The sequence below is a fragment of the Sturnira hondurensis genome, unplaced genomic scaffold (genome assembly GCF_014824575.4).
Source record: "Sturnira hondurensis isolate 20B ecotype Veracruz unplaced genomic scaffold, ASM1482457v3 Scaffold0014384, whole genome shotgun sequence".
Taxonomy (NCBI): domain Eukaryota; kingdom Metazoa; phylum Chordata; class Mammalia; order Chiroptera; family Phyllostomidae; genus Sturnira; species Sturnira hondurensis.
The window spans coordinates 17,648,303-17,675,044 of record NW_028087015.1 but is presented as its reverse complement, the minus strand read 5'-3'; the positions used below and the strand labels follow the sequence as shown (position 1 = coordinate 17,675,044).

At 42.9% G+C, this 26,742-nt stretch overlaps 1 protein-coding gene across 2 annotated transcripts in view; it reads left to right on the top strand.

The window, feature by feature from the left end:
• The first annotated feature begins 926 nt into the window (after positions 1–926).
• Positions 927–26,742, top strand: part of DNAH5 (dynein axonemal heavy chain 5) — a 210,181-nt gene continuing 184,365 nt past the window's right edge. For both annotated transcript variants that reach the window (XM_037063015.1, XM_037063014.1), the window contains exons 1-7: positions 927–1,202; positions 12,688–12,822; positions 15,423–15,507; positions 19,193–19,353; positions 21,168–21,389; positions 23,980–24,117; positions 25,054–25,230. In XM_037063015.1, coding sequence (XP_036918910.1) covers positions 1,146–1,202; positions 12,688–12,822; positions 15,423–15,507; positions 19,193–19,353; positions 21,168–21,389; positions 23,980–24,117; positions 25,054–25,230 — 975 coding nt within the window. In that variant the 5' untranslated portion in view covers positions 927–1,145. The remainder of the gene's footprint in view (positions 1,203–12,687; positions 12,823–15,422; positions 15,508–19,192; positions 19,354–21,167; positions 21,390–23,979; positions 24,118–25,053; positions 25,231–26,742) is intronic.

The following is a 26,742-nucleotide window of genomic DNA, read 5'->3' as shown; positions in this document are numbered from 1 at the left end:
TGGTTTTGTTGTATGTCATTTTGCTTAAAGACAATGTGAACTGAGGATTTACTGCATTTAGGTCTGACCGTTGACTCTTGGTTAACCTGACGTATGGAGGCCTTGTCCTAGTGGTGGCTGTTGATCAATGAGTCTCCCAAGTTCAGATACCAAATTAGCATCCCAGTTTTCAAGTCAGTCTCTTGTGAGATTGACTAGCAGGATATCGTAATATGAGTTCCCTATTTCCTGATTATCTTGGATGACTTGATTGCATTTGAGTTCCTGAACCTTGAACTCTGTGGAAATAGAGTTCTGAGCCTTAAATGTTCTTCCTTTTATTCATCTCCATGAGAGAAATCATATATACTGGAGCTCTCATATCACATTGGCTGTGATTTCCCATCATGTCTTCACAGTAAGGACGATTACCACGTGTAGTCACATAGAATAAATTACCCCGGTTTATTTGTATGTATGACTGTGTGCACACAAGTAATTTATGGACATCATTTGCTATTTGCATATGAAATAAGCTTTTTGTTCTTTATGGGGAGAAAATGGCTCCTTTGGGTCACAATTAGCCTATCTGACAATTAGTCACAATTAGTCACAATGGTGGCAGTTAATCGTGCACACAAAATTGTTTAGACAAAGTAAGACTGAATCTCTTGAGCAATTTATTCAAAGCTGTAGCTTCTCTGATTTGTATTTCAATATAGTTTAAAGTTTCTCACTATTCAAAGAAATTAGTCAAATATCTCTATTGACTCCAAGCTTATTGTTGGGCAGTACATAGAATTAAACAAACATCAGAAGAAGTGTGTTGCAATGAAGTAATTCAAAATCTTTGATTGGTTGATAAACATGATTGAGAAACATGTTTAAACTGTACAGCATGTAAACAGTATCTCCTTAACAACACAAGGAACAGAGGAGAGGCCCGAGGAGGGAGACTCTGGAAAGAACACTTGAATAGTCTAGGTGCCCTTTTAAGTTTTATTCTGTGTATCTGGTGGCTAATATACGCCAATTAGAAATGTAAAAGTGGACTTCAGGTCCTCCAGAGGACTTTTTATTTCAAAGTCTCTTGGACGCTGCATAGGTCTCCTAGGAGATAGAAGAGATCATTCTGGAAAAGTCCAGAAACTGAGCAGATCGCAGTGATGTTTAAGATCGGTAGGAGACAGCTCTGGAAGCAGAGCGTCACCCGCGTTTTAACGGTAAGGAGCTGTTGTCTGTAAGCTTGCATGTGCCTTGGATTACCTTATCTCACACCTATGTGGAAAATCCTTTTAAAAAGTTCAAAGTGATGCACTGATGGAACTGTGAGAAACATTTTTTATCTCCTATTTTTTGGATAGTACATAAGGCTACCTATTAATATTTAAATTTTTTTAAAAAAATGGGCTTTGCATCCTTAGGCTTTTCCGCACATTGCCACCTACACTATAACTACTTGCAGAAGCTCATGCTGCATCTCTTGGGCAGTGCGTGCCTGTGGGGGGAAACGCATTCACGGAGGGGCTTTGGTCGCTGTGCGTTCTCTGAGGCCTGCAAGCTTCCACTGGCGATGGGAGATCGTCAAGGCAGATTTCAGGCTGCGAGTTTTCTGGGGTGTGCGACTATCCCCCACCCACGTTCTATAGCCTGGAAGCGAGGTCACAGACCTGGAGGTTCAAGGACCTGGAAGCGAGGTCACAGACCTGGAGGTTGAAGAATGAGCTTCTCTAGCACCTGGCTCAGTTCAGCAGCGTTTTATTAGGTGAATGTATAGAGAGGGACGTGAAACCTCTTCCACTGCCAGTTATTGTCAGAAGAAAATGGAGGTTCTGTCGGGATTCCCTGCTCAACCAAAGCGATGCTTCCTCGGGGCTTGATCACTGTGTCTTTTACGCATCCCAAAGCCCAGATGGCTCTGCCCAGGCTTCCAGTCTGCTGTCTCACCACAACAGGGCAGGACCGCTGTCTCTGTACTTCCTAAGCCCCGAGCCACCAGCCACCCTCCGCTTCCCCAGCCCTATAGTCTGATGCATCCTTCCCAGAGTCAGTATTTTACAGCGAAGCCCCTGAACTTATTTGCAAGCATTAGTCGTTCTTTAAAAAAATATTAAAGTGCATTTGGTGTACAGTATTAGTTTTAGGTGTACAACATAGTGATTCAACGTGTGTGTATCCTGGGTTGTGCCCACTGCACTTAGTCTAGTAACCGTTTTGCCGTGCGAAGTTATCACACTGTTCTTGACTATGTATGTCCTTTCTTTGGACTTCTTCTCCCATCCCTCTGTCCTCCTCCCCTCTGGCAACCATCGGTTTGTTCTTGTTTCTATGAGTCTGATTTTGTTTCGTTTTGATTTTTTAAAAAAAATTCACATGTAAGTGAAATCATGCGGTATTTGTTTTTCTCTCTCTGATTTATTTCACTGAGCATAATATCTGCCAAGTCCATTCATGCCATCCAAAATGGCAGGATTTCATTTTTCTTGTTCCTGAGTAATATTCCATTATATGTGTATACAGCATCTTTTTTATGCTTTCATCTATTGATGGACATCTAAGTTGGCTACATGGATTGGCTATTGTAAATCATGCTATCGTATCTTGCCTATTGGAACTAATTGTAAATAATGCTGTGATGAAGATAAGGCTGCACACGTCTTTTTGAATTAGTGTTTTCATTTCCTTGGGATAAATACTGAGGAGTGGAGTTGCTGGGTCACATGGTAGATTTATTTTTAGTTTTCTGAGGACCCTCCATACTGTTCCCCACAGTGGCTGCCCCGGTTTGCAGTCCCACCAACAGCGCAGGTGGGTTCCCTGTCCCCCCCATCTCTGACAGCACCTGTCGTTTGTTGCCTTTTCGGCGACAGCCATTCGAACAGGTGTGAGGTGGTGTCTCACTGGGGTTTTGATTTGCATTGCACTGATGACTAATGGTATTACTTTTTGTATGTGTGTTGGCCATCTGAATATTTTCTTTGGAGAAAGGTCTCTTCATGTCCTCTGCCCATTTTTGATTGAATCGCTATATTTTTATTTTTTGAGGAGTCTCCTGACACTTGAGGAGGTGACAGCTGCCTTCTCTGTGCCCTCCCAGAACTTCACTTTTTCATCTGCTGGAGCCCTGGTCACGGCCTTGCAGTGGGATGACATCTGTTTTCATGTCTCTTTCCTGCACCGGATTGTGGGTCCCTGGAGAACAGGGGTGGCATTTTCTCCATTTTTAAGTGGCCGCCCCTCAACACTGAGCTTGGCACTAATGCACCTTTATTTATGCTTGTGCAATAAAGTGAATGAATTAAACTTTTCACAGGTCCAAAAAGTTTTCTGTATTTTACCACCACGTCTAAAACTTTAAAATCGATGGTAGAATCTTGAGTATACTTAATGAATTAGTTACTTCTCCAGCACAAGATAACTTTTGGGAAAAAGTTAAATATTTTAGCGGTTTCATTTAGATATTTAGGACACTGGTTCTGTTCACTCCATTGAAGTATGATATTAACAGAATAATAACTTTAACGTTGCAATATATTATGTAAATAATGAGTACATTTTCTCTGTAGTGAACTGATATGACAAAGTATTAAATTGCAACTTGGAGACCTAAAATATTCAATGGCAAAGATCCAAAGCTACTTAACTTAAAAACTGTAAATCTCTATGTACTTAACCTTGGTCTACAACTATTACTGTAGTGATGCTATATTGTAATTAGGTTATTGTAATGTAATGATTGACTTTATCCAGAATTACATGAAAATAACTACCAAATGTGCCTAACCTTGATGGGTCTGGAAAAGTCAAGCCATAAATCATTTTTTTGTTGTTTAACAAACACAAATTCTTTTAAATGAGAAAACTTGAAATAATTCTGTATATATTTACCGACTCAACTGCAGAAACGTGCCCCAGAGATGACATCTGCCTTCCCTCTGCTTTTCTCACAGATGGAGATGTTTAGTTACAACTTACATGCAAAGGACATGGATTTCAGACTTACAGGTTCTGTATTTTCCACCTTCTCTGAAATCAAACTGAAATAAATAGTGTTGCTGGTTGACTTTGTTGACTTTTAGGAAGAAAAGTAACTTGGGGGATTTACGAGAATCTTCTTGACTTAAACTCACCTAATTGCAGCTGTTTTTAAAGTGGAGACAAGCTGGCTGCTGCTGTTGGGGTGTCCGTGTTCTGCGCTGTATGTATTTTTGTGGGGGGATGCTGTCACTCATTGGATTTCAGATGCTAGGCTTCGCCAGTGACTCTCCTGGGAGCAGAAACTGTGTGTATCTGGGGGGGGGGGGCGGAGGAGGCAGGGAGAAGGGCTGATCCTGTGGGAGGTACAACTCCTTTTCTCCTGAGAAACTCTGCAGGGAGGCTGCCATTGTTCCCCTGGGCTGAATAGTAGAAGCCAAGACAGAAAAAAGAACCTTTGCCTTCAGGTATCTTTTGCAAGCTGAAAGGATGTTAGTTTTGTTATTCTCTGGCAAAAGAGCCAAAGCCTTTTCAAAGCCCTCTGTTAGCCGGGTGAACACATTTTGCATATACAAGGTCAAAACAATTTCTTTGGAGTGTCAGGAAGTGAATGGCTATCAGCCTTAGCTGGGGAGTGAGGAGGAGTCACATCCAATTTGTTATGACCCAAGTGAGTACCCTTGAGCCTGGATGAGTTAATGAATGCCCAAGATGCCTGTGTGGTAATCACACCATCGCCAGACCCTGAGAGAGTGTGGCTAAGTGCAGACTTCACTCATTCCAGACTTCACTCATTGAATGACTGCTTGGTGCTGGGCTCTGTGCCCCACTGTAGTGACGAGGGAAAGACAAGAGGTCTGGAGTTGAAGGGGCCCAAATTTTACATCCCTGGGCTTTCTCCATGAAGGCCCTCCCTAACATGAGAGCCTGGTAGCACTTACTGCTCAGTCACGGTCAATGCACACTGCAGGCTCCTCCGGAGCGGTGTTTCCAGGTGGCGCAGCACCCTGGAACTGCCCGAGGAGCCTTACTGGAAAAGTGCGGCCAAGGCCCCCCACTCTGGACGGGAGAAGTCAGAGTTTCCTGGGGGCGAGAGGCCCAGGCATCAGTATTTTAAAGTGCCCAGGGATTAGAGTGAGGAGCCAGGTTTAAGCATTCTGGTTTATTGCGGCGAATAAGGGAAGTTTGGGAATTTCACCCTTGTGTCCTGTCTACTATGAGTAGTGACATATTATATACTCTTTATCATGGGGGTGAAAGCCCCTTGGGTTATTTGGTCTCTGCTACCAGAGGAGCTCTTGGAATTCCACAAGTGTGTTGTTTCAGGTTTTGTCCCCCAGCCACTTTGGGGCTGGGGGAAGATAGAGTACATGGCCATGGGAAGGTCCACCGAGTCTCCATCAGGTCTAGAAATCTGGTATGTGGAGAACAAAGTCCAGGTTAGAATCTGGATGACGGAAGGTTGGAGGCAGAGGAGGTTGTGGTGGCGGGGAAACCCCTACAGTACGTTTGGGGTCAGCTTCGGTGAATCATCCACACGTACTAGAAGGTAAAGAGGGGATCTTTATTTGCTTGGAATGAATGACAGGTAAGGGAGTTAGTACATGATGAGAGATCGAGGGGCCCTGAAAAATACTCCAGAGAGAATACAGAAGGTTCCAGAGCTTACTCTTAGGACACTGGGGAATTGATGGGACCCGCGCAGTTGGAGTGCTGTCTCTGCAATGGGGGGGTGTGTGCAGCTCTTGTGACATAAAGGAGGCTTCACTGTAGCACCTGCGGCGAGTGGATTAGCCAGCCTGGGGCGTCTTCCCCTTCCAGAGGCCACTTTGCCGAAGTGCTCTCAGTGCACCAAAGAGGTGCAGCGCTTCCTCCCCAGCTGCGGCCCTTCACCTGGGGAGATGAGAGGGGAGGAAGAGGCAGGATGGGAAAAGTGCACTGAGGAGCAGAGGGTTGTTAGGTTGTGGTTCTCCCAGCCAATTTAAAGAGCAAGTTTGGACGCCCAGGAAGCATCACACAGCAGCCTCTCCTGGAGGGGCAACCCTGTGGGTAGAAATGAAAATGCCGGAAGACAAAGCGGGGGGTGGGGGTGGGGGTGGTGCTTCTCTTTGTTGACAGCCATGGAGATTGGGTAAACCTTGTGGATAGGGCTCCCAGTGGCGCTGAGTAGGATGACTGCTCCCTTCCGTGTTCTTAGTTCATCACACTTAAGTGGGATGCAGGCTGAGCATGGTCAGTTGTACTGGCTGTGAATTGAGAGAGTTCTGCTCCATACTAATGGCAGAGTTTCACGCCTTGGTTTCTGCTGGAGTCACAACAGCATCGAANGGGGGGGTGGGGGGGTGGGGGTGGGGGTGGGGGTGGTGCTTCTCTTTGTTGACAGCCATGGAGATTGGGTAAACCTTGTGGATAGGGCTCCCAGTGGCGCTGAGTAGGACGACTGCTCCCTTCCGTGTTCTTAGTTCATCACACTTAAGTGGGATGCAGGCTGAGCATGGTCAGTTGTACTGGCTGTGAATTGAGAGAGTTCTGCTCCATACTAATGGCAGAGTTTCACGCCTTGGTTTCTGCTGGAGTCACAACAGCATCGAAGACCTAGAGCTTGTTGCCTGAGTTCTGAGCCTGCAATTGTGGACTCACATTGAGCTGAAATAAGTGGCTTCAGCCCTTAGTTCCTTGAGAGTGACTTGCAAAATGATTAATTGGGTTAATTTATCCACTGATTAGGTATCAGTGGAGGCTCTACCACTACATGGTAGGTGTGTCTTGGGCACCGGAGAAATTGCAAAAAATTATGATAGAAAACACTGTTTCCTGTGGAGCTGGTACTTTTGTAGGAATGGTGAGATTCAGTTGATCTTCATTTTATTTTACTGTTTAGGAGATAAGGAGGATCAGGTAATATATATGGAAGATAGAGGAGCTAAACCAGCCTGGGCTTTTTGGGTAGCTTCCTTAAAAAAGAGAAGAACTACATATTTTACCAATAACCAGGCATTTCAGCCAGGCATATTCTTTGAATAATTTTTTTCTCAAGGATTCTTCCCGATTCATCCACAGTTGAGGAAAATGCAATCAACCAAGTGATGCTAACAGGCCCAAGATGAGCAAACCCACATCCTTGGGCTCTTTGTTCTTCAGGTGATTCATTGTCTATAGACTTGAGATTGATATTGAGAGGCAAAGCAAAATCAATTCCAGAGGTTATCTACTTTGGAGATTTAAGACAAGGAGTTTCAACTGTGATGCATAGACTCCACATTATTTACAGTTATTACCAGTGGGGATTTTAATCTATATTATGCTCCCCTTGCCTCTCCTGTGTTTGTGACATGCCCTATGCATATATATACATAAAAGAACAAACCACCCAAATCAAACAAACAGAGTGTATTCACTCAAATATGTGCACCAGACCTCATTAAAACAGATCTCGTTCCCAGATTCAGACCTGCTGCGTGAATAACCACGTCACCTAAAAAAACCTTTTTTAAAAAACAGGGATACACACACACATTATAGGATATACTATAAGGATATTATATATAATATATATTATAGGATATAATATATTTTACTAATATATTACAGGATTATAGGATATATAATACAGCAAATAAGATTATATACATATTATATATAATATATATTATAAGGTTATATATATGTGTATATACACACACACACACACATGCATATATATATGCTGCAGAACCCATTTCCTGCCCCACACACTGCTGTATGAAAGCAAACTACGGGTACCTGGTGTATATGGTATAATGTAGATAAAAGTGAACTTGTTCAGTGGAAGCAGTGAGGAGGAGGGAAGCATGGAGCCCAGCCTCCCTGCTGACCCAGCATGGAGCCTACCTCGGAGATACTTTTAGGAGTTGAGGATGGGGCTGGAGTTACCATTTTCTGAGACAAGAAGTGTGATGGGAGAGCTGGACACAGGGCATATCCCCTGGAAACCAGCTGGACACCAGTCCATCCTGGCACTAAAATACCACCAGTGTAACTCAGAAAGTGGTGCTATGTTATTCCACTCCCCACCCACAACTCCTATAACCCATGCAGTGTATATGTATGGGGTCTCCCTACACTGTACCCTAGAAACCCTTGAGTGGATTTAAAGAAAAAAAAAGGTCTATGGAATATCAATTTGAAGGGATGCAAATTCTTTGTTGCTTGGGATGCCTTGCTTGTTGGCCTGGCCCTGGGACCCACCAGAGCTTGATTCCCCAGCCCAGCCACTGACATACCTGTGGGCTCTTGGGAAAGTTGTTAATAGGTCCATGGTCTCCATTTCCTTGTGTAGAGATAATAGTGCCTCCTTCATAGGGCTTTTGTGACCATTAAACCTAAGCACAGTAAGCCATGATGATCAGCAGATTGATAACTAGCAGTTAGCCAGGGTGAACAGAGCAAAACGTAGTCTGACACCTTCATGAGGATTGCAGAGTGGGTGTCCCTGCTCGGCCACAAAGGAGCTCCTCATACAGACTGCTCCATCCTCTGTCCACTTCTGTCAGAGGGCTTGGGCCTGAGCTTTCTATGGGGGGAGGGAGTTTCAACATTTGTGCAGGTAAAAATCATGACTAAAAAGTTTGTTTCACCTGAATGTTGATGTTCAGGGTCAAAGCTGTGGCCAATGCCATTTTAATTCTGTGCTGGCTAACTTTGTATAATCTCACAGATACCTTTCCCGTTTCTTCTTTTTACGGCTGAGATAAGGTCTCTCACATAGTTGGGGATTATCAACCTGCAGTCAAAATGAAATGTGTATCATATTTTGCCATGTATAATGTGTATTTTTTTTGCCCAAAATTTTAAGGGAAAAGTAAGGATGTGCATTATACATGACTATAATGATTACATACCATGGATAAAACAATCCTGTGTATAGTGCACATGAAAAGTGTGCATTGCACACAGCAAAATACGGTAGTTCATACTCAGTGTCTGTATACAGACATGTAGACTTGGGCTTGGGTTCTACAGAGTTAAAGGCAAAGGTCAGCATGTTAAAAATTGGGCGGATGGGTTTGTCGTGAGAAAAAATCACAGAGCTTTGTTATGAAAACACATGGCATTGGGTTTTCGTTGAGGTGTGTTTTTTAAAATCTCAAGTCTCTGGCCTGTTAACTTTTGAACTGATGAGAAGTTGCCCAAATGTTAGAGAAGGGATAGAATTTAGCTGTCACCTAGTTCAACACTTTGATTTTGGAGCTGTGGAAACTGAAGCCTGAGAGATTCAATGACAGAGGCAAGGTCTTGCAATCCGGGGCAGAGCTGGGACTGGAACCTGTGGCCCCACTCGGACACCAGGGCTTGTTTATCTGCCTGAAGTTGCCCTGCCTTGAAAGCTGGTCCTGGTTTTTGGTGAGGTAGCACATCAGTCACTCTTTAATTCCAAGGTGGTAGTAACATACCTTGTCAACAAAATGCAGAAATGTTTTAATGATTTGTTGCCGATGTCCTGGGACATCGCATAGGTTTCTGGCCAGTCTACCCACCCTCATCAGTTGGTGCTCACTTGTGCAATGCAAAACGATTTGAATGTGACTCTTCAAAAGCAATCCATACTTTTTCTCTGGCCTTCTTAATCCCACTCTGCTCTCCCTCTCCAAGAGCCCTGGACCTTTCAAAGGCCAGCTTGGACAAGCCAGCTCCGGACAGCTAAGTCATCTGACTGTTGTTGCTGCCGTTCCCAAGCAGCCAGAAAACTGCAGGCTTAAGTTTATAGACTGACAATGCACTGATCTGATCACTAAATATTTGTTTGATATTATTGACTTGTTGTGGTAGGGAAAAGAAGTCCCTCTTGGTACCAGGTTACCTCAGCATAAGGCAGTGAAAGTTGAGACTGATCAATGCTGTGGCCTTTGATGTGTGTGGCACTGGGTTTACTTCCTGTCACTTGTCATTAGGAGTCAGAACAATCTGTAATGTAAGAACATATTCTGTGTTTAACATGCTGCCTAATATAGCTCTGAAAACATGTGCCATAAAGGCACATTGGCAATTTGTCTTGTATACATTAGTCTGCTTTGGAAGTGTTTTTTCTCTGTGATAGTTAAGTAGAAATAGAATGATTAGTGTTCTGTTTCGGGACTAATCTCTCCTTTCTTCCACCAGAATAATCATACTTTTTCCTTTGGAATCTTATAAAATTAGGTCTTGCAGTGATGCGTAGTTGAGGCAGAACCTTATTTAAGTTTCTATTTTCTTTAGAAGCCTTTAGGCTCTTTCCCGCCTGCCCAACTATTCTGGAGCTCCACCTTTTAAAGTTCTTTTTGGCTACCCAGTATTTGCCATGTTGTCTTGTTGCTCGATTCCTGGCTTCCCTGGTTTCCCACTGTGTTCTTAAGCTGCCGAAGACCTTTAGGGCAAACTCAGGGAGATCACTCTGAGAAAAGCTTTTTATTCCGCTCAGTCAGGAAGGAAGGTAGAAAACAGTCACAACAATGGGGCATATTCCTGGTTTTAGCCACATTTGAAAGGGATTTAAATTTACTTGTACTTGAAGTTTATGGAATGTGTGTTTTGTGTCAGGACTTGTGTTACTGTATTTTTTGGACTATAAGGTGCACTTTTTTAACCACATGTTTTGTGGTCAAATTTCCCCCCCATTTTCCTAGGTGCTTCTGGGGTCTGCACAATAAGATGCACCTAGGTTTTAGAGGAGGAAAATAGAAAAAAATTGAAGAAAAATGTGGTAAAAAGTGCATCTTATAGTCTGAAAAAATATGCTAGTTTCTTTTTAGAGAAATGTCAAGGAAATGCATATATTGTTTAGTTTTTTTTTTTTAAAAAAAAAACTTTACCCCTGACTTCTCTCAAGTTGTCCCTTTAGCCTCAGAAAAATGAAATTCCCAGCTTTTAGCTTTACTTTTTCTATAAGTTTTTGTATTTTAAATAGTTCTCTGACTCTAAATTCTCCTCTGTCTACTAGCACTTCCTATCACTTGTCATTAGGGGACAGGACAATCAGTGTTTGTAAGATCAGTGCTTAGCAAGCTTTTTAATAGAATTCTGAAAACACTTCCTTTAGAGTTGAGTTTCTAGAAAGAGTAGTCGATATTCAGTAGCTTTACATTCCCTTTTCCCAATCTTCCTTTGTCAAGTATACATCTATTTACTTTCTGTCCAACCAATAAAATTATTCTAACAAGGATTACTCTATCTCTTACTGCTGCATAACAAACCACACCAGAACTCAACAGCTTAAAGCAACAACAGCTGTTTTATTTCTCTCAATTCTGTGGGAGACTGGGCTCAGCTGGGCTGTTCTTCTGTTTCACATGGCCTTGGTTGGGTTGCAGTTATCTGTAGGCTTGACTAGGTTGGAATGCCTAAGAAGTTTGGAAGTTGCTGCTAGGAGGTTGACTGGAGCTGTGGACCAGAATGCCTTGGTTGTTCTCCATGTGTTCTCCCCATGTAGCATGTATTTCTCATAGCATGGCAGTTGGGTTCCAAGAGCACTTCCAAGTGCACAGGCAGAAGCTGAAGGTTCCCCAAGGTCTAGCCTAGGATGTTATATAGTCTTACTTTTCACTACATTCTTTTGGTGAAAACTGGTCACAGGGCAAGCCAAATTCAATAGGAGGGTGAATAGAGTCCATCTCTTGAAAGGTTGGTAGGGTGGCCACATTGCAAAAGAGAATGTGGGATTCTGTAGACACCCTGTAGACACAATTACTAGGGATAATTTAAGTGGCCAAACCAAGCTTCTACCACATTAGCAGTACTGGCCACTCTCCATGGTTTGTTGGTGGTGCTGCCTCCTCGTTTCCTTTCTCTCTCTCTTCCCGCTCAGCCTTCCCTGTTTGTTCTTCTTTCCCTCCTTGCCCTGGCATATTGATGTTCCCCAAACTTCTTCCCCTTCTTGTCCTTTCATTCACCATTTCTTCCTTAGAAAACTATATCTGCATTCATGGCATTAAAGGTAATGCACTTAATTCAAGAAATGAATTGGAAGCTGAATGTCCACCAAGGGAAAAATGGTTGAATACATTATGGTACATCCATATTGTTGAACTTTTTGCATCTATTACACAGGTAGAAATAGTCTGTATTAAACTGGAATAAGTCTGTGATGTATTATTAAGGGATAATGCATGAATAATGTTACAGTAGAATACAGAGATGTGTGCATGCATTTGCATATGTTTTATGAGTACAGTGCATTTGGAATGATATGTATGCTTCAACCTACTAACACTGGTTGTATTGAAGATGCCTTATTATTGTAATTAACAATTAGTTTAAAAGTAATGAATGATATTCAGAAATTAATTTCAAGACCATATATGAATCTGTAGACAATAAAGATATAAGTTGGTGTAGAAGAATATTTCTTTAAGGCTTAGGGAATATTTACAAAAATGGAAGTCTCTTTTTGTGTGTGTGTTGAATGCTTATATATGCACAGAAATAAGTCTGTAAAGATTTAGAACAAAATGTTAACAGTAGTAATTTCTGGATGACAGATGAGTTTTATTTCTTTTGGCTTATCTGTAGTATGCAATTTCAAAACAATGCTATTTTCATGATAGAAATAACATTATTTCTAAAAATAGAAGACAGTACATAAAACTGATATCATTAAAACAAGCTACTTGTTTTCTGACTACTAAGACTTGAAACAGCAACAATTGTATGAAATTACTGCAAAATGAATCCATTTTAGAACAGTAGTTGCCACATAACATTTTTGTTTCTTTCCTGTAGCAAAGACTGAAGGAAGAGAAGGAAGCCAAGCGGGCACGTTTGGATGGCAGGCATGCCTACTTATTTACCATTGTAGCTTCCTGCGTGGACTTGAACAAAGCTGAAGTGGAGGATGCCATTCTCGAGGGGACTCAGGTGCGATGCATTTGAGTTCTCATTGACTTGGTTGTGGAGGGCGTGGAGGGTCGGCTGGCACTGTCCTATGGCAGGGTCCATGCAGGGCCTTAGAGGGTGCCTGTTTTAACAAGGACAGGACTCCATTCTGGTTCTGAACAGAGGATGGCAGAATGAGTTTAGGGCTCTCCATGTCTTTGTGTTGAATGGGGCGTGTGTAATTGTCATTTAATTTTCATGGTTCCGACTGCAGTGTCTGCATCTCTCTGAATCCAGTGAAACTGGGCTCAGATGCCATTTTGGAACCTGAATTTGGAGAACAGTCTCCTCTCAGAGGCTATTTTATTTTATTTTACTTTACTTTATTTTATTTAATTTTAGTGTTTTTAAACTTATCTTGTTCTAACCTGGAAGACTGAATTGTGTCATTGTTTGCTAGCTTTGACTTTGGCATTTGAATCTGGTTAACTTTGTTTCTGACCTTGACTTCCATTTTCTGCCATGAATTCCCTCCAAAATTACCATGTGATTTGACTTTGGTTGGGAAAAATCAAACTTCTGAAGGATATAACTTTCTGGGCATGGAAGAAGGCATACCAGGAGTCTTATGATGGTTCCTGAAGGTTTTTTTTTTTTTTTTAATTTAACTTATTGGGAAGGAGGTGGGGAGAGAGAGTGTAAGAGAAAGAGAGCACTCTTTTGTTGAACGAGGGTCACACTGTTGATGCTTTTCAGTGGTAGGCTTATACATGTTTAACAGTGAGCTTTGGGCAGGAGGGTGGAGGGGAGCACAAAGTATGAATGTGTGCTCATTTATGCCATGTAAATACTCCCACGTGGCTGATTCCAAACGAGCAACATGATGTAACCAAGGCTAAGTGGGAGGAGCTCTGATCAATTGGCTGTCAGGAGCCAGGGTGAGTCAGCTCAAGCTCTCTGGCATTAGCTTTGCTGCCTCCTGCTGGGCACTCCAGTGGAGTTAACTGGGGGTAGATAACACTGAGATGGTTAAACTATAGGATCAATCAGGCAGAGGTTGAGGAAATGCCCTTCTTCTCCTCTTGGTGTTTCTCATCACAGCTAACATTTTTTGGATACTTACCATGTGTCAGTCTCTCTTCTAAGTGATTTTCATTTGTTATCCCATGTAATCTTCATCATACTAGAACCTAGATAATATTTCCCCCCAAACATAGAAGCATAGAAGGAGACGGAGTCCCATAGCTGACTTGGTGTTGGAGAGTTTGTTCCCAAGGTGAATTGCTTAGCTCTGCCTTACTTCCTAGTTCAGACATCTGGGTTTGGGATAATGCAGGTAGGGTGAATGAATACAAGTTCTAAAGTGTGGGGACCCAAGTGAAACTGCTACGTCATATTCAGGACTCAGGAACATTAAAACCTGGAGGTAAAGGAAGAATGCTGGCTCAGGCTGACACGCTGGGCTACAGGGGCCGGAGTTTCAGTATGGCGGTGACAGAAGTATCTCTTTTGCCACCTCCTTTGGAAGGTTTTGGAAGGTAATCTCATGAAGTGCATCCTCCTCATCCCGTAGCATCCTCAGGCAAGGGAATGTAACAAAGAAAATAGGGCAACTTGTTTTTCCTCATATTTAATGGTTGTATCTATAACATGGTAGAAATTGAGGAGTGCTTTCACATTAGAAATTTTCAACTATATTTTATCCTTTAAAAATTTGAATTGTGGTGAAATATACATAGCATAAAATTTACCGTCTTAGTTAATTTTAAGTGTATGTACCACATTTTGTTTATCCATCTGTCAGTGAATATTTGGGTTGCTTCTACCTTTTGGCTACTGTGAATAATGCCGCTACGAATGCTGAGAACATGGGTGTAGAAATATTTCTGTAAGATCCTGCTTTCAGTTCTCTTGCATGTATACCCAGAAGTGGAATTTCAGGACCATATAGCAATGCTATTTTTAATGTTTCAACGACAGGAGCCATACTGTTTTCCACAGTGACATTTTACATTCCCATCTACCTGGACGTGTAGGTTTTACCCTTTTCTGCCGATTTGAATTCAAAGCTGTGCTATGGACTACTTAAAGGAAGCCCACCATCAGTAGCAGCCAGTAGGCAGACCTCTGGATGTCCAGTGGACTTCATGGGTGGGGGGGTGGGGCTGGTTCCAGGTTCCTGTTGGCCGGACTGTCCCACGGTCATGTGTTCTCATGGCATTTCCCAGTAATTATTGCATTCTAGTATTAAAAGTTTTCCCTAGTGTGTTAGGCTGGGTTTTAGGTATTGAAACATTTGTTCTCTCTGATCTGCAATTGAATGAAAATGAAACGCTGATCTGTATTTCTATCTGCCTTGGACAGTTTAACTCTTTAGGAAATCAGCAAAAATGGACAGGTAATCTCTTCAAATGTGCATATTTAGCAAATATTTTTATGATTAATTGAATTATTTTTTAAATTGAATCCTTATAATGGGAGGCATTTACTCCTCGTGGTTTTATGTTGAAAGAAATAGATGCCTCATGTGTGGTTTGCATCAGCTGAAGACCTATCCAAATAAGAAAGGTGATAATAAATGCTGATTTTAATGTGGTTTCTAATTCAGAATGAAATTTTAACTTCCTTTTTTCCACTCCCAGATTGAAAGAATCGATCAGCTTTTTGCTGTTGGAGGTCTTCGCCACCTCATGTTTTACTATCAGGATGTGGAGGTAGCAGAAACAGGTATCCACCTTTGATGTGACCTAACCCAGGAATGTGCTGGTCGATTTGACGGAGGATGGCGTGAAGCAGAGGCCACTGTGGGACCTGGGCAGGGAGCAGTGAGGTGCAGGGGTGGGTGGTGAGGCCCAGGTGCTATTTTTACCTTCAGGAAAGGGGACAGGGAATGACCAGTATTTAGCCTGGTTGTTCTGTCTTTATTTGGGATGTTTTGTTTACTTTTTCAGGCTGTGCTTGTAATTAAGGAACAATAAAGTAGTTTACATTTTGAGACTTCCTTTCTGTGCTTGCTGGCTCATTCCACAAAATTATGTTCCAGAACTTAGGGGCATCTGTTTCTTCCCCATGTAGGCACTATTTCTTTTTAACATGGGAACTTTTGCCAGTAAGTCTAACATGAGTGTTCCAGTTAAATATCACATTATGTTTATTTTCTACCAACCATGATTTAAATGAGTAATATTGAATGATAAATCTAGTCATTTTCACTTAAGGAAAAGTTGTAAATCTTTGTGTGGATTCGTTGGGCAAATCCCATTCTACTTTTATGTACATTCATACAGTTTTAAAGCTACACTAGTGACTTAAACAAATATATTATGATTATATTAAAATGTCATATGTCATTTTATTACCTTTTTGAAGAAAGGGGAAATAGTCATTGCTGTTGGTATACAGTATGACAATGGTTTTTTGTTTAAAAACTGAAAAAATTATGCATGCAGAATCTAAATGACTAGCATTTTCTGAAAATTATCTATCTGATGTTTTGTGGTCACAAAGTATATTATATTTTAAATGAAAACCATCAAAATAATACACAAGTTTTGAATTCTATCCCAGATTGCAAAGTTCCTGAAATGTCGTGTTCGTTTATGAACTATGTCCTGGGTGAGAGAGCCTTCACGTGTAAATCTTACATCGAACAAAAAGGGTTTATGCGACTTGAACATAAAAAAAGTTTATTTTTGTTTCCCACTGTCTTTTTAGTCCTTTTCGGTGGGTATGGTTTTTCTTCTGACTTTGGATTAAAATTCAGACAATCACATGATTTTTCCGGATATTCTTAGTTAAGAAAAAGTCCTACAGTTGAATCAAATTACTCACCCATTCTCAGTTCAGAAACTCAAAGTGCTCAGTTGATGAATACTAGCTGATCTAAAGTCAAATCTTTATTCCTGGCCCTCCCCCTCCCTTTCCCCTACCCTTAGCAGGGGTCTGAAGGTTGATATTTGTATATGGTCCTTGCTTTCTCATCTTATCCTCCCACCCCTTGTCTACATCGTGTTAACCACAGGTTGTGACGGTCAGGCTTGAAGTAGGACGCATCGAGACCCGAGAGGTGGTAGGCAAGTTTCCATTGGACTAGCGCTGGCATGAGCTGCTGACCTTGCACTCTCTGGGCCCTTTCTCTCGTGGGCACCGTGGTGGGTTTTCCGGAGATGGCCACTGAGAGCGCCGACTGTGTACCTGTTTACGATGTGTCGTCCTCTCAATGGCCATTGCCTGCTGCTCTTGTGTCTGGGCAGCATATACCACCTGATTGGCTTTGTTCTGTTTTCCTCCCTGCACTGCTCTTGAGCATGATTTAAGATGGCTCCAGGCTCACTCTCTTTTCAGGGGGGTCCCACCTGGTTGACTAGAAACACTTCCCACTTTTTGTCCCTACCATCCACGGACGTGTCACCAGCTCCTAGTTCAGCCCAGTTTCTCTCTATGTGCCTTGCTGCATGCTGTGCTTAGGTTTTTGAGGGAGGTGTCATATCCCATTCCAATTTGTCCTGAAACTGCAGGAGACACATATCAGACTCTAGATGGTTGGGCTTTAGGTGGTTGAAGTCTGATTCTTGATTATGGTGACCAATGATCCTGGTTTACCTGAGACTTGCCTGCCTTTGGCATTGGAAATCCCATATCCTGGGAAAGAAATGCTTTAATCCTGGGCAGACTGGGGCAGGGTAAAGGAAGCATTGACCTGAGGTGTAGAGGAAGCACTCACATGCACACCCTTTGCACAGCACAGCTGTTCTCACCAGTTCCTTTCTCAGTCTACACTCCCTGGAGAATGTTAAATTCTCATGTGGGTGAGATGTTTAATCAGTTCTAGGACACTTGGAAGTTTCTTCAGGAATTTCTTTTTGCCTTAAACCTCTTTTTGTTTCTGATACCTATCATATCATCATGCCTTGTTGAAACTTCTAGTTTAACATCTTCCTCAGGAGATCTAGAAGATAGTAGTCAGAAGTGGGACACAATTTTGAATGAGAGAGGTCTTCTGGTTACCTTCCCTGGAGGGGTTCACTGTCATCACCCTGGTCCAAGTCTCTAGACCAGCACTGTGAGGAAGAAAGAGCCCCAGGAGCCGATTCCTCTAAGCGGTTCTAAATGCAGGGCCTTAGGGTTCACCTTCCAGTCCACTCCCCTCCACAACTCCCTTCATTAGCATTAATAATCTTGCTCCTACCCCAATAGTCTTGCTTGAGCCACCAGCTCATTTGGAGACCTAAAACTTTCTTGAGCAGATGATAGCACAGTGGAAAAACTCAGAACGTACTCTGTGTACTTCCATGAGCTACATGAGCTACATGCTTGGATGATCAAAAATGAATTTTCAATTAATAGTAATGATAATGGTTAGTGAGCTAGTATTTTGATATGCTTTTCTTTTTTTTTAAAGATTTTATTTATTTATTTATTTTTAGAGGGGAAGGAGAGAGGGAGAGAAACATCAATGTATGGCTGCCTTTTGTGCATCCCCTGCTGGTAGTTAGCCTGCAAGGAACCGGTTTGCAATCCAGGCATGTGCCCTGGCTGGGAATCGAACCGCGATCGTCTGGTTCGCAGGCCCGCGCTCAATCCACTGAGCTATGCCAGCCAGGGCTGATGTGCTTTTCTAAGGGATTTCCAGGTATTAACTTATTTAATCCTTACAACCATTCCAGATGCTGGGTTTTAGTAGTACTATTTCCATTTTTCAGATGACAAAATGAGAGCACCAAAAATTAGGTAACTTGCCCAAGGTTGCATGGCTAGGCAGTGCTGCCTTGTACAGCCCTGAGAGTGTGGCTGTACAGGGCACGCCATTCACCACGGGCCTGACTCCAGCATTGTAGTGAAAGGCCAACCAGACTGAGACAGAGAAGGAGCAGTGGGGGAGGTGGGGGTCTGGAGTTTTGCAGTGAGAGCTGGTTTTTGATCTTGGCTCTGTGCCTCCTGGCTGTGTGACACTGTGTGACTTGGGACCTGTCACAGCAGCCTTCAGGATTGTAGGGAGTTGTCATAACGTAGACGTTTCCAAGCACACAGAGGCCCTGGCACACAGCACATGCCAACAGATGCTGTCCCCTCCCTCACCTCTTTCACTGCCCCCTGTGAAGGCCTATAGTGACAGGGATGACTTTTATAGCTTTAGCAAGAATTTGCTCTGGACCCATTTTTCTTATTCCAGCTTCTCTTCTTCCTGCTTTTTCCCTGCTAAAGCTAACAAACAGACCCTTTTAGATCCTTTAGGACTCAAGCTAGAGATTGTCCAAGTGGTGGACTTTCTAAGGCACATGGCTGAGCCAATATGACACTATTTCAACAAGGAAACTTTGTAGCAAGATGTGAATGTGTGAAGTGCAAATTCCAGTGGTGAAATTAAAATTTTAATTTCAGTGGTGAAATTAAAATTCCTTTGCCTTTGTAGGACAACATAGCTCTTCAGGAGGAGTAAACCCTCTTTCTGGGAAGATTAAAAAGCCTAAAGTGTTTGTGACAGAGGGGAAAGATGTCGCTCTGACCGGCATCTGTGTCTTCTTCATCAGGACAGACCCTTCCAGAGCCGTCACCCCCGAGAACATCCACCAGGTAAGGGCCAGAGCAATTTCGCACTCGCTTCTGAGATCACACAAGTTCTAGCGAAGATGCCCATTGTTGATTAAATATTCGTTAAGTATCTAAATCTACTTTCAAAGAAGTATTTTTAAAAGCATTGAAAGCAAACAATTAAGAGGACGTTTCCTTTAAATCTGTTAGGTAAGAGGACTAAATAGTCAATATATTAACAAAAATTGATATAACACTTTTGTGTGTGTGTGTCACAGTGAGATCTTTCTTTTAAAAAAACAAATGATTTATTTACTTTTAGAGAGAGGGAAAGGGAGGGAGAAAAAGAAGGAGAGAAACACTGATGTGAGAGAGAAACATGTATTGGTTGCCTCTTGCACATGCTCCAGCTGGTCACTGGACCCATAAACTAGGTATATGCTCTGACTGGGAATTGAACTGGTGACCTTTAGCTTTGTGGGACAACATCCAACTCACTGAACCACACCAGTCATGGCAAAGTCTTTCCTTTTGAAAAGAATTCCCCATATATGATTTATTATGGCAAATTTCATGTATTTAAAATAAGACTTTAAAAAATGAACATATAACTTTATTTATTTTTTTGTGCAAAGTAAAGTTCATGTTTACATGTCTCCCCTGCCCTTAATAGTTATATTTGCTTGGTATAGATAAACTGATATGATCTCGCCTTTAACAAGAACCTAAACAACAAAATAAACAAACAAGCAAAATATAACTAAAGACACTGAAATAGAGAACAGGCTGACAGTGATCAGAGGGGAGAGGGGAGGGAATTTCAGGGGAAAAGGGAAGGATTTACAGGAACAAGTATAAAGAACACATGGACAAAAACTAAGGGAGGTGGAAATGGGAGGGACCGGGGAGGGGTTGGTGGGTGGGTGGGCTGGGATGGGAGTAAAAGACAGAAAACTGTACTTGAATAACAATTAAATAAAAAATAATATATAAAAAATAAAAGTAAAAAACCCCCCAAACTAGTAAACATCTTAGGTTCTATTTATTTCATTCTTTTATTGTGATGGTTGAGATTTAGGATAGTATGAAGCTATGTCTTAACCAGAGTATGAAAATGATAATTTACTGCATGGAGACACTGAATAGAAAAACAGATAGTGGCAAGATCGTATGTAAATAAAGAACTCTGAGCCCTAGCTGGGGAGCTCAGTTGGTTCGAGCATCGTCCGATATGCCAAGGTTGCAGGTTTGATCCCCAGTCAGGGCACACACAAGAATGAACCAATGAATATATAAATACATGGAACAACAAGTCTCTATCTCTACCCCCCCCCACACCCTTCCTTTCTCTCTCTCTAAAATACATCAAATAAAAAATAAAATAAAAAATAGAAGTTTGAGCTGCAATCTGTAGTAACCTGCCCAGGAAAGCGACTCTCCTACCTACAGTAAGCAACCGAGGTAGCCAGCCTGTTTGTCAGTCTTGGACTTTCTGCCCACACTTCCAGTGGGCTTCCCTGGGCCAACCAGAGAAAGCCAAATGTGCACCACTAACCAATCACACAGGATGCTCGCTTCTAGTTAGCCCTCCTCCAGTTTCTCTCAGCCAGCAGCCTGCAATCAGGGCATTCCACTAGAATGCTCTCCCACTCCCCTGCCTGTCTGTGAGTCTCTGAAAGTGGTAGTAGTGGATTTTGAGCAAGCTCTGAGTCACTAGCCTTGGCTTTTCTCGTTTGATTGCTCTTTGTTTCCGTCCACAGGACAGTTGGTTAGTAACAGCATTCAAAGAAGACTTAGTAGCTATGTTGTGACTGAAGGTGATTTTTACAGAAAAGGATCTCCTCTTTGTTTTCCAGGAGGTGAGCTTCAATATGTTAGATGCCACAGATGGGGGCCTGCTCAACAGTGTGAGGCATTTGCTGTCAGACATCTTCATTCCCGCTCTCAGGGCCACGAGCCAGGGCTGGGGCGGGCTCCAGGGGCTTCAGGACGCATCCAGCGTTCGGCAGGACTTCTTGAGCTCTCTGGAAGGCTTCGTGAGTGTCCTGTCGAGTGCACAGGAGAGTTTGAGGGAGAAGGTAAGAATGAACAAGTTATTTCTTCAAAAGATCAGAGGGTGAACAAATCAACATAGATGTGTGTAATAGTGCTCTTATATAGTCTTAATTCCACTACCTTGCAAATCTTGAAAGAATTCCATGGGCACTTTTATTGCCCCCTTAAGGTAGGGTGGGGACTAGATTTAAATTCCTATAGTTTGGATTGATTAATGCATCAGAGGTTCAATTGAAATGTTGACTGTGAAGGAAGACGCATTCATTTCAGATACGTGGCTGAACAATATGAAATATTCACGCTACTGCTCTGCATCCCAGTAGGAAGGAGCTTGGATGCAGAGCATGCGCAGGCGTGGGTGTGGGTGATGGGTGGGGATGAAGGCAACCCTGACGAGGAGAGAGGAGAAACTGGCACGTATCTAGAGGGAGGGCATGGGTCCGGTCCTGTGATTCAAGGGCCTTTAAGAATAAGCGTGGCAAAGGTGAGCCAAAATTTGTCCTGCCCGCAGTAATCCTTTGAGAGTGCTTACTGGGGTAGATGACAGCCCTCCCCCAGGCACAGATGGGAGAGAGAGGAATGGATCCCATGATACCAATGACAACGTGACACCCCCCCCCCCCCACCCTCCTAGGAGCACTGAGACGTACTGGGAAACTGGGAAGGAGGGAGGGAGGTGTTAGGAGGCTTCCTGAAGGATGTGGAATGAGTGACTGCGGTAACTGCATCCGGACGGGAGCAGGACGATTCCAGCTAACACAGTTGTCAGACGAGCAATTAACCATGGTTCAGCCCACAGTAAAGGGCAACTCGGACTGAATTAAATTGTTACCGTACTTAAAAAAGCCATATTTCTCTATGAATATACTTCCTTTTGTAGCAGAGGTATTTTAAAAAGTGGATGGATCCCCCTACAGGAGGGAGGCAGTGCCACCTCATGAGGCCCAGAGCCCTCCCTGAGAACCAGAGTCCTGTCCGTGTGGCAGGTGGAAAGTGCAGAGTGGGAGAGGGCAGGGGTGGAGGTGGGGGGCCTTCCGGGCTGGGGCAGCATGAGCAAAGGCACAGGGGAGTGGAGGCACGTGGCTGCCCTGGTGGGTTTCAGAGCTCGGTCAGAAGGTAGCAGTGTGCAAAACACCAATCGAGGAGGCCAGGTCCAGGTAGGACAAAGCGGTACCTCTGGGCCCCATGGGGATGGGGCTGACAGTGTGTCTGAGCAGGGGTGGGCATCAGGGCCAGGACTCGGGCCATTAGGGGTCAGAGAGGGCAGGGCTTTGTCAGGAAGCCAAGTGAAGAAAACAGGAAACGCTGAGGGGTCTGGGTGCTGCAGTGTCTCGGTGCAGCAGACGGTAGAGGCAGGGCACGGCTTCACTCTGCAGGCCACTCTCTCTGCTGGTTTTAAACAGAGTCTGGAGAATATTAGGCTAAGTGAAACAAGCCTGTATGGTCTCACTTATACGAGGAATCTAATGAACAAAATAGTCTAATGGGCAAAATAGAACCAGAGACATAGAACATGGAACAGACTGACAGCAGCGAGAGGGGAGCAGAAGATGGATAAGAGGGGAAAGAAGGGGAAGGCACCAGTCAGAGAACATGTGTGATGACCCACAGACATGGACAATGGTGTGGGGATTGACTGTGGGGTGGGAGGTGGGACGGGCGGAAGAGGGCAAAGGGGGAAAATCGGGGCAACAGTAATCGAATAACAATAAAAAGTAAATTAAAAAAATTAAAATAGAAGGAGAAGTGATCCCAGCATCTGGTGCCCCCACTCCCCAGCTTGTGTCTTCCACTTTCCACATCTCCTAGCGGGCTCTTCAGTTTTACCTTGGTTCACCAGGAAGCCCTTAGGGCCTGGGCTTTGGGGAGTGGATCTTTGGCCATATTGGCATTTAGCATGGCAAATAACCATACCTGATCCTGCTGGTTCCGAACCAGTTGAGAGATGTACTAGCTCTGTGGCTGGTAAAGTGACATTGGATGTGAGCACTGAGTGTAGAGATTCACAGTGTCAGGTGCACAGATTCTAGAAGGAAAATGTCCTCATTAAATATTGGGGCCCATTTTCTATTACTAGGTTTCATTATCAAGTCAAAAATCAACACACATCCTTTACTACCCTTTTCTTTTTCTTCTTCCCACAACAAACCTTGTGTTTGACACTGAACTTGCTAACTATAAAGATGTTATCGGTAAGGACAAGAGAAAATTTCCAAATATGAATGTGATAGATTAGAAATTACTCCCCCCTCAAATCAATTTTCTTGAAGCTTCCCCACTGTCTTTGGCTTCATGAGTTGACTGTTAAATTTTCAAGTTTCCTGTTAATTCCCCAAATCTGTGATGTTATGACTGTCTTTCTCTCTAGTTCAGTCCTTGTTCCTTTTTGACCCCAAAGTTGACCTCAGAATCTATCTTCTCAAGTGGTGTGCTCAGAGTGGGGGGGGACTGGGCATTTTACGTCCCACTGTGCTATCAGGATCTTTCTGCGAGAGCAGGGCAGTTGAGATGAGAGAATCCCCTTAAGATACTTCTAGAGGAAGCAACCAGTGTGTGTGTGTATTTGTGAGTTTAAAAAGCATCACCTTATTATTTAATTTTCTTTCTAATCAGGTGAGCCTTCAAAAGTGTGACATATTTGAACTGAAAACCCTGAAGGAACCGATAGACTACTTGACTCTGGCTAATAACCCTGAGACTTTGGAAAAAGTAGAAGGTTCTATGAAAGTGTGGATCAAACAAACAGAACAGGTAATTTCCAGAAACCAAACATCTGTTTCTGATGCCACATTCCTGAACTAGCCAATGGAAGAAGGTATATTTGCCCAAGTATTTTAAGAGTCCCTGAAGAGGCGAGAGGTTCGCGTGGCTTTATTATAGTCATTAGTTAGGAAGAGATGGTGAGAATTCCACAAGATGAAAGTTGGTGGCTCTGTATACGTGCACGACCAGGAGACAGCACTTTGCTGATTTTTTCCTCACGGTATGATTTACTTTGATGAGCACATTTGTAGAAATAGAGTTTTCTAATTTAGTGTGTCCTGCAAAAGAAAACTTGAGACTTAACCTAAAAAAATATTTTCAAAAAAGTCCTAAGTGAAGGCAGACATTATATCAAAAAGTAAGCACTACTAAAATTAACCAACATTGCCCTGGCTAGCGTGGCTCAGTGGATTGAGCACCAGCCTGAGACCCAAAGGGTCACCAATTTGATTCCCAGTCAGGGCACGTGCTTGGATTGCAGGCTGCGTCCCCAGTGGGCGCTGGGTGGTGCATGAGAGGCAACCACACATTGATGTTTCTCTCCCTCTCGTCCCTCCTTCCCCTCTGTCTAGAAATAAATAAATAAAATCTTTAAAAAATGAACAAACATAAGGCCTGGGAGCTTCCTGAGGTTGTCTTGCTTTGAGGTTATGTATAAGTAAATGAATAGCCAAGGAAACTTGCTGAGGTTGGGACCTCCAAAAATGTATTAAAACTCCTTAAATAAATAATTTGCACTTAGAACAAGTTAACTGTTTTTGTAGAAGTTTTAAAAATGGATATATGTTAAGTCAGTTAAAGGCCGTCATGCGATTGAAAATATAGCATGATTGAGACAGCATCATTTATTTCCTTAGTTTTTCCTGTGTGAGGTTCCTATTTCCAGCTCTGTTCAGTGGTTCACATGCGTCCTGTGCGTCTCAGGTCCTTGCCGAGAACAATCAGCTGCGGAAGGAAGCAGACGACCTTGGGCCCCGAGCAGAGTTGGAGCACTGGAAAAAAAGACTCTCCAAGTTTAACTACCTTTTGGACCAACTGAAAAGCCCGGATGTGAAGGCTGTGTTGGCGGTGCTTGCTGCTGCCAAGTCGAAACTTCTGAAGGTTGTCAGCCACCTCTTTTTGCTTTATGAAATGGGAATTTTAGGTCAGAGAGTGATTAAGAACAGAAAAATATTATTATACCTTCAAGAAAAAAACGTTTAAAATTGAATAATATTGCCCTATTATAATTTTCAGTATTATAGGAATAGCCTTTGAAGTAAAGGTATTTGTTGGCAGATGTATGTATATATATATATAGGTATTATTAGAGGGCATTGCATGTAATTAAGATGTAACACCATAAGATGACTGTGTACAGTATCAATTAAGACCAACTAGGAGTCATAATACTTACCTTACATATATTTTAGTCCTGGTATATTAGTTTTATAGTGCTGTGTTACACTTTACCCCCAAACTTGGCAACTTAAAAGTTTAGTAACCCACAATCTATGGGTCAGGAATTTGGGTGCAGGTTTATCTGGGCACCTCTGACTCAGGATCTCTCCTAAGGTCGCAGTAGGGGTGTCACTCCCTGGGCAGGCTCAGCTGGGGAGCATCCTGCTTGTGAGGTCGCTGCAGGATTCAGTTCTTTGCTGGCTGTTGGCTAGAGGCTTCCTTTAGTTCTTTACCATGTGGGCCTCTCTCCATTGGGCTCCTCACCACGTGGCAGCTGGCTTCCCCTACAGGGAGGAAGTGGCAGAGGTCAAGACCACACACAACACAAAAGCCACAGCTTTTGATAAATTAATCCCAGAAGTGACATCCTATCCCTTTTGCCACATTCTGTTTATTAGAAGTGAATTGCCAGACTCAGCCCACAATCAAGGGTGAGGGTGATACAAGAACACAAATACCAGGAGTCGGTGCCCCCTGGGGACTGTCACAGAGGTGCCGACCACACCTGGCTTTGGTGCCATAAAGAATATTCATTAGCTGTTTGCATGGATGTTTCAATCTGTGAAAATGATTTAAATAATCAGTAGTAATTTGTTTCAGCTACTACTTTAGATATCCTTTATATCATTGCTCAAAGAATGCAATCTTTTTGCTGTAGTTCAGAAATACTAGTAGGACTTCCATGAAGTCAGTTGAATGGGCTGGCTTGTGCTAAATTGCATCCTTTTACTTCTCCTACATTTAGATGTCTGTCCCTTTTGACGTTCCTAGGTCATTGCACAGTCCTGGCACGTGATTGGCCGTTAATAAATGATTTCTACATTAATGGATGAACAGAAGTTTAGGGATGTGCAGTGAAGATAGAAAATACAGGGGTGAGGGGCAGAGTGGATCCAGGAGCCAGAGGGGAGAAGGTGAGGGTTGAAAGGGAGGGGCTGCCCCCTGGGCGCTCTGTCCTACTTATTTACTAGGTTTTATAAGAGAAGGCCTGAAAGAGATACCTGAAAAGTTTAGTCAAAAAATGTAATTGCTCTTCAGTGTGGTAGTGTCCTTCAGCCCTCTGGGTTCGGTTTTATGTGAGGCACAGGGCAAGCTTGACTCAAGGGACTTATGGTGACACTTAGCAGATGCTACCTTGGAAGTTTCTGTATTAATAATCACATTAAAATCGCT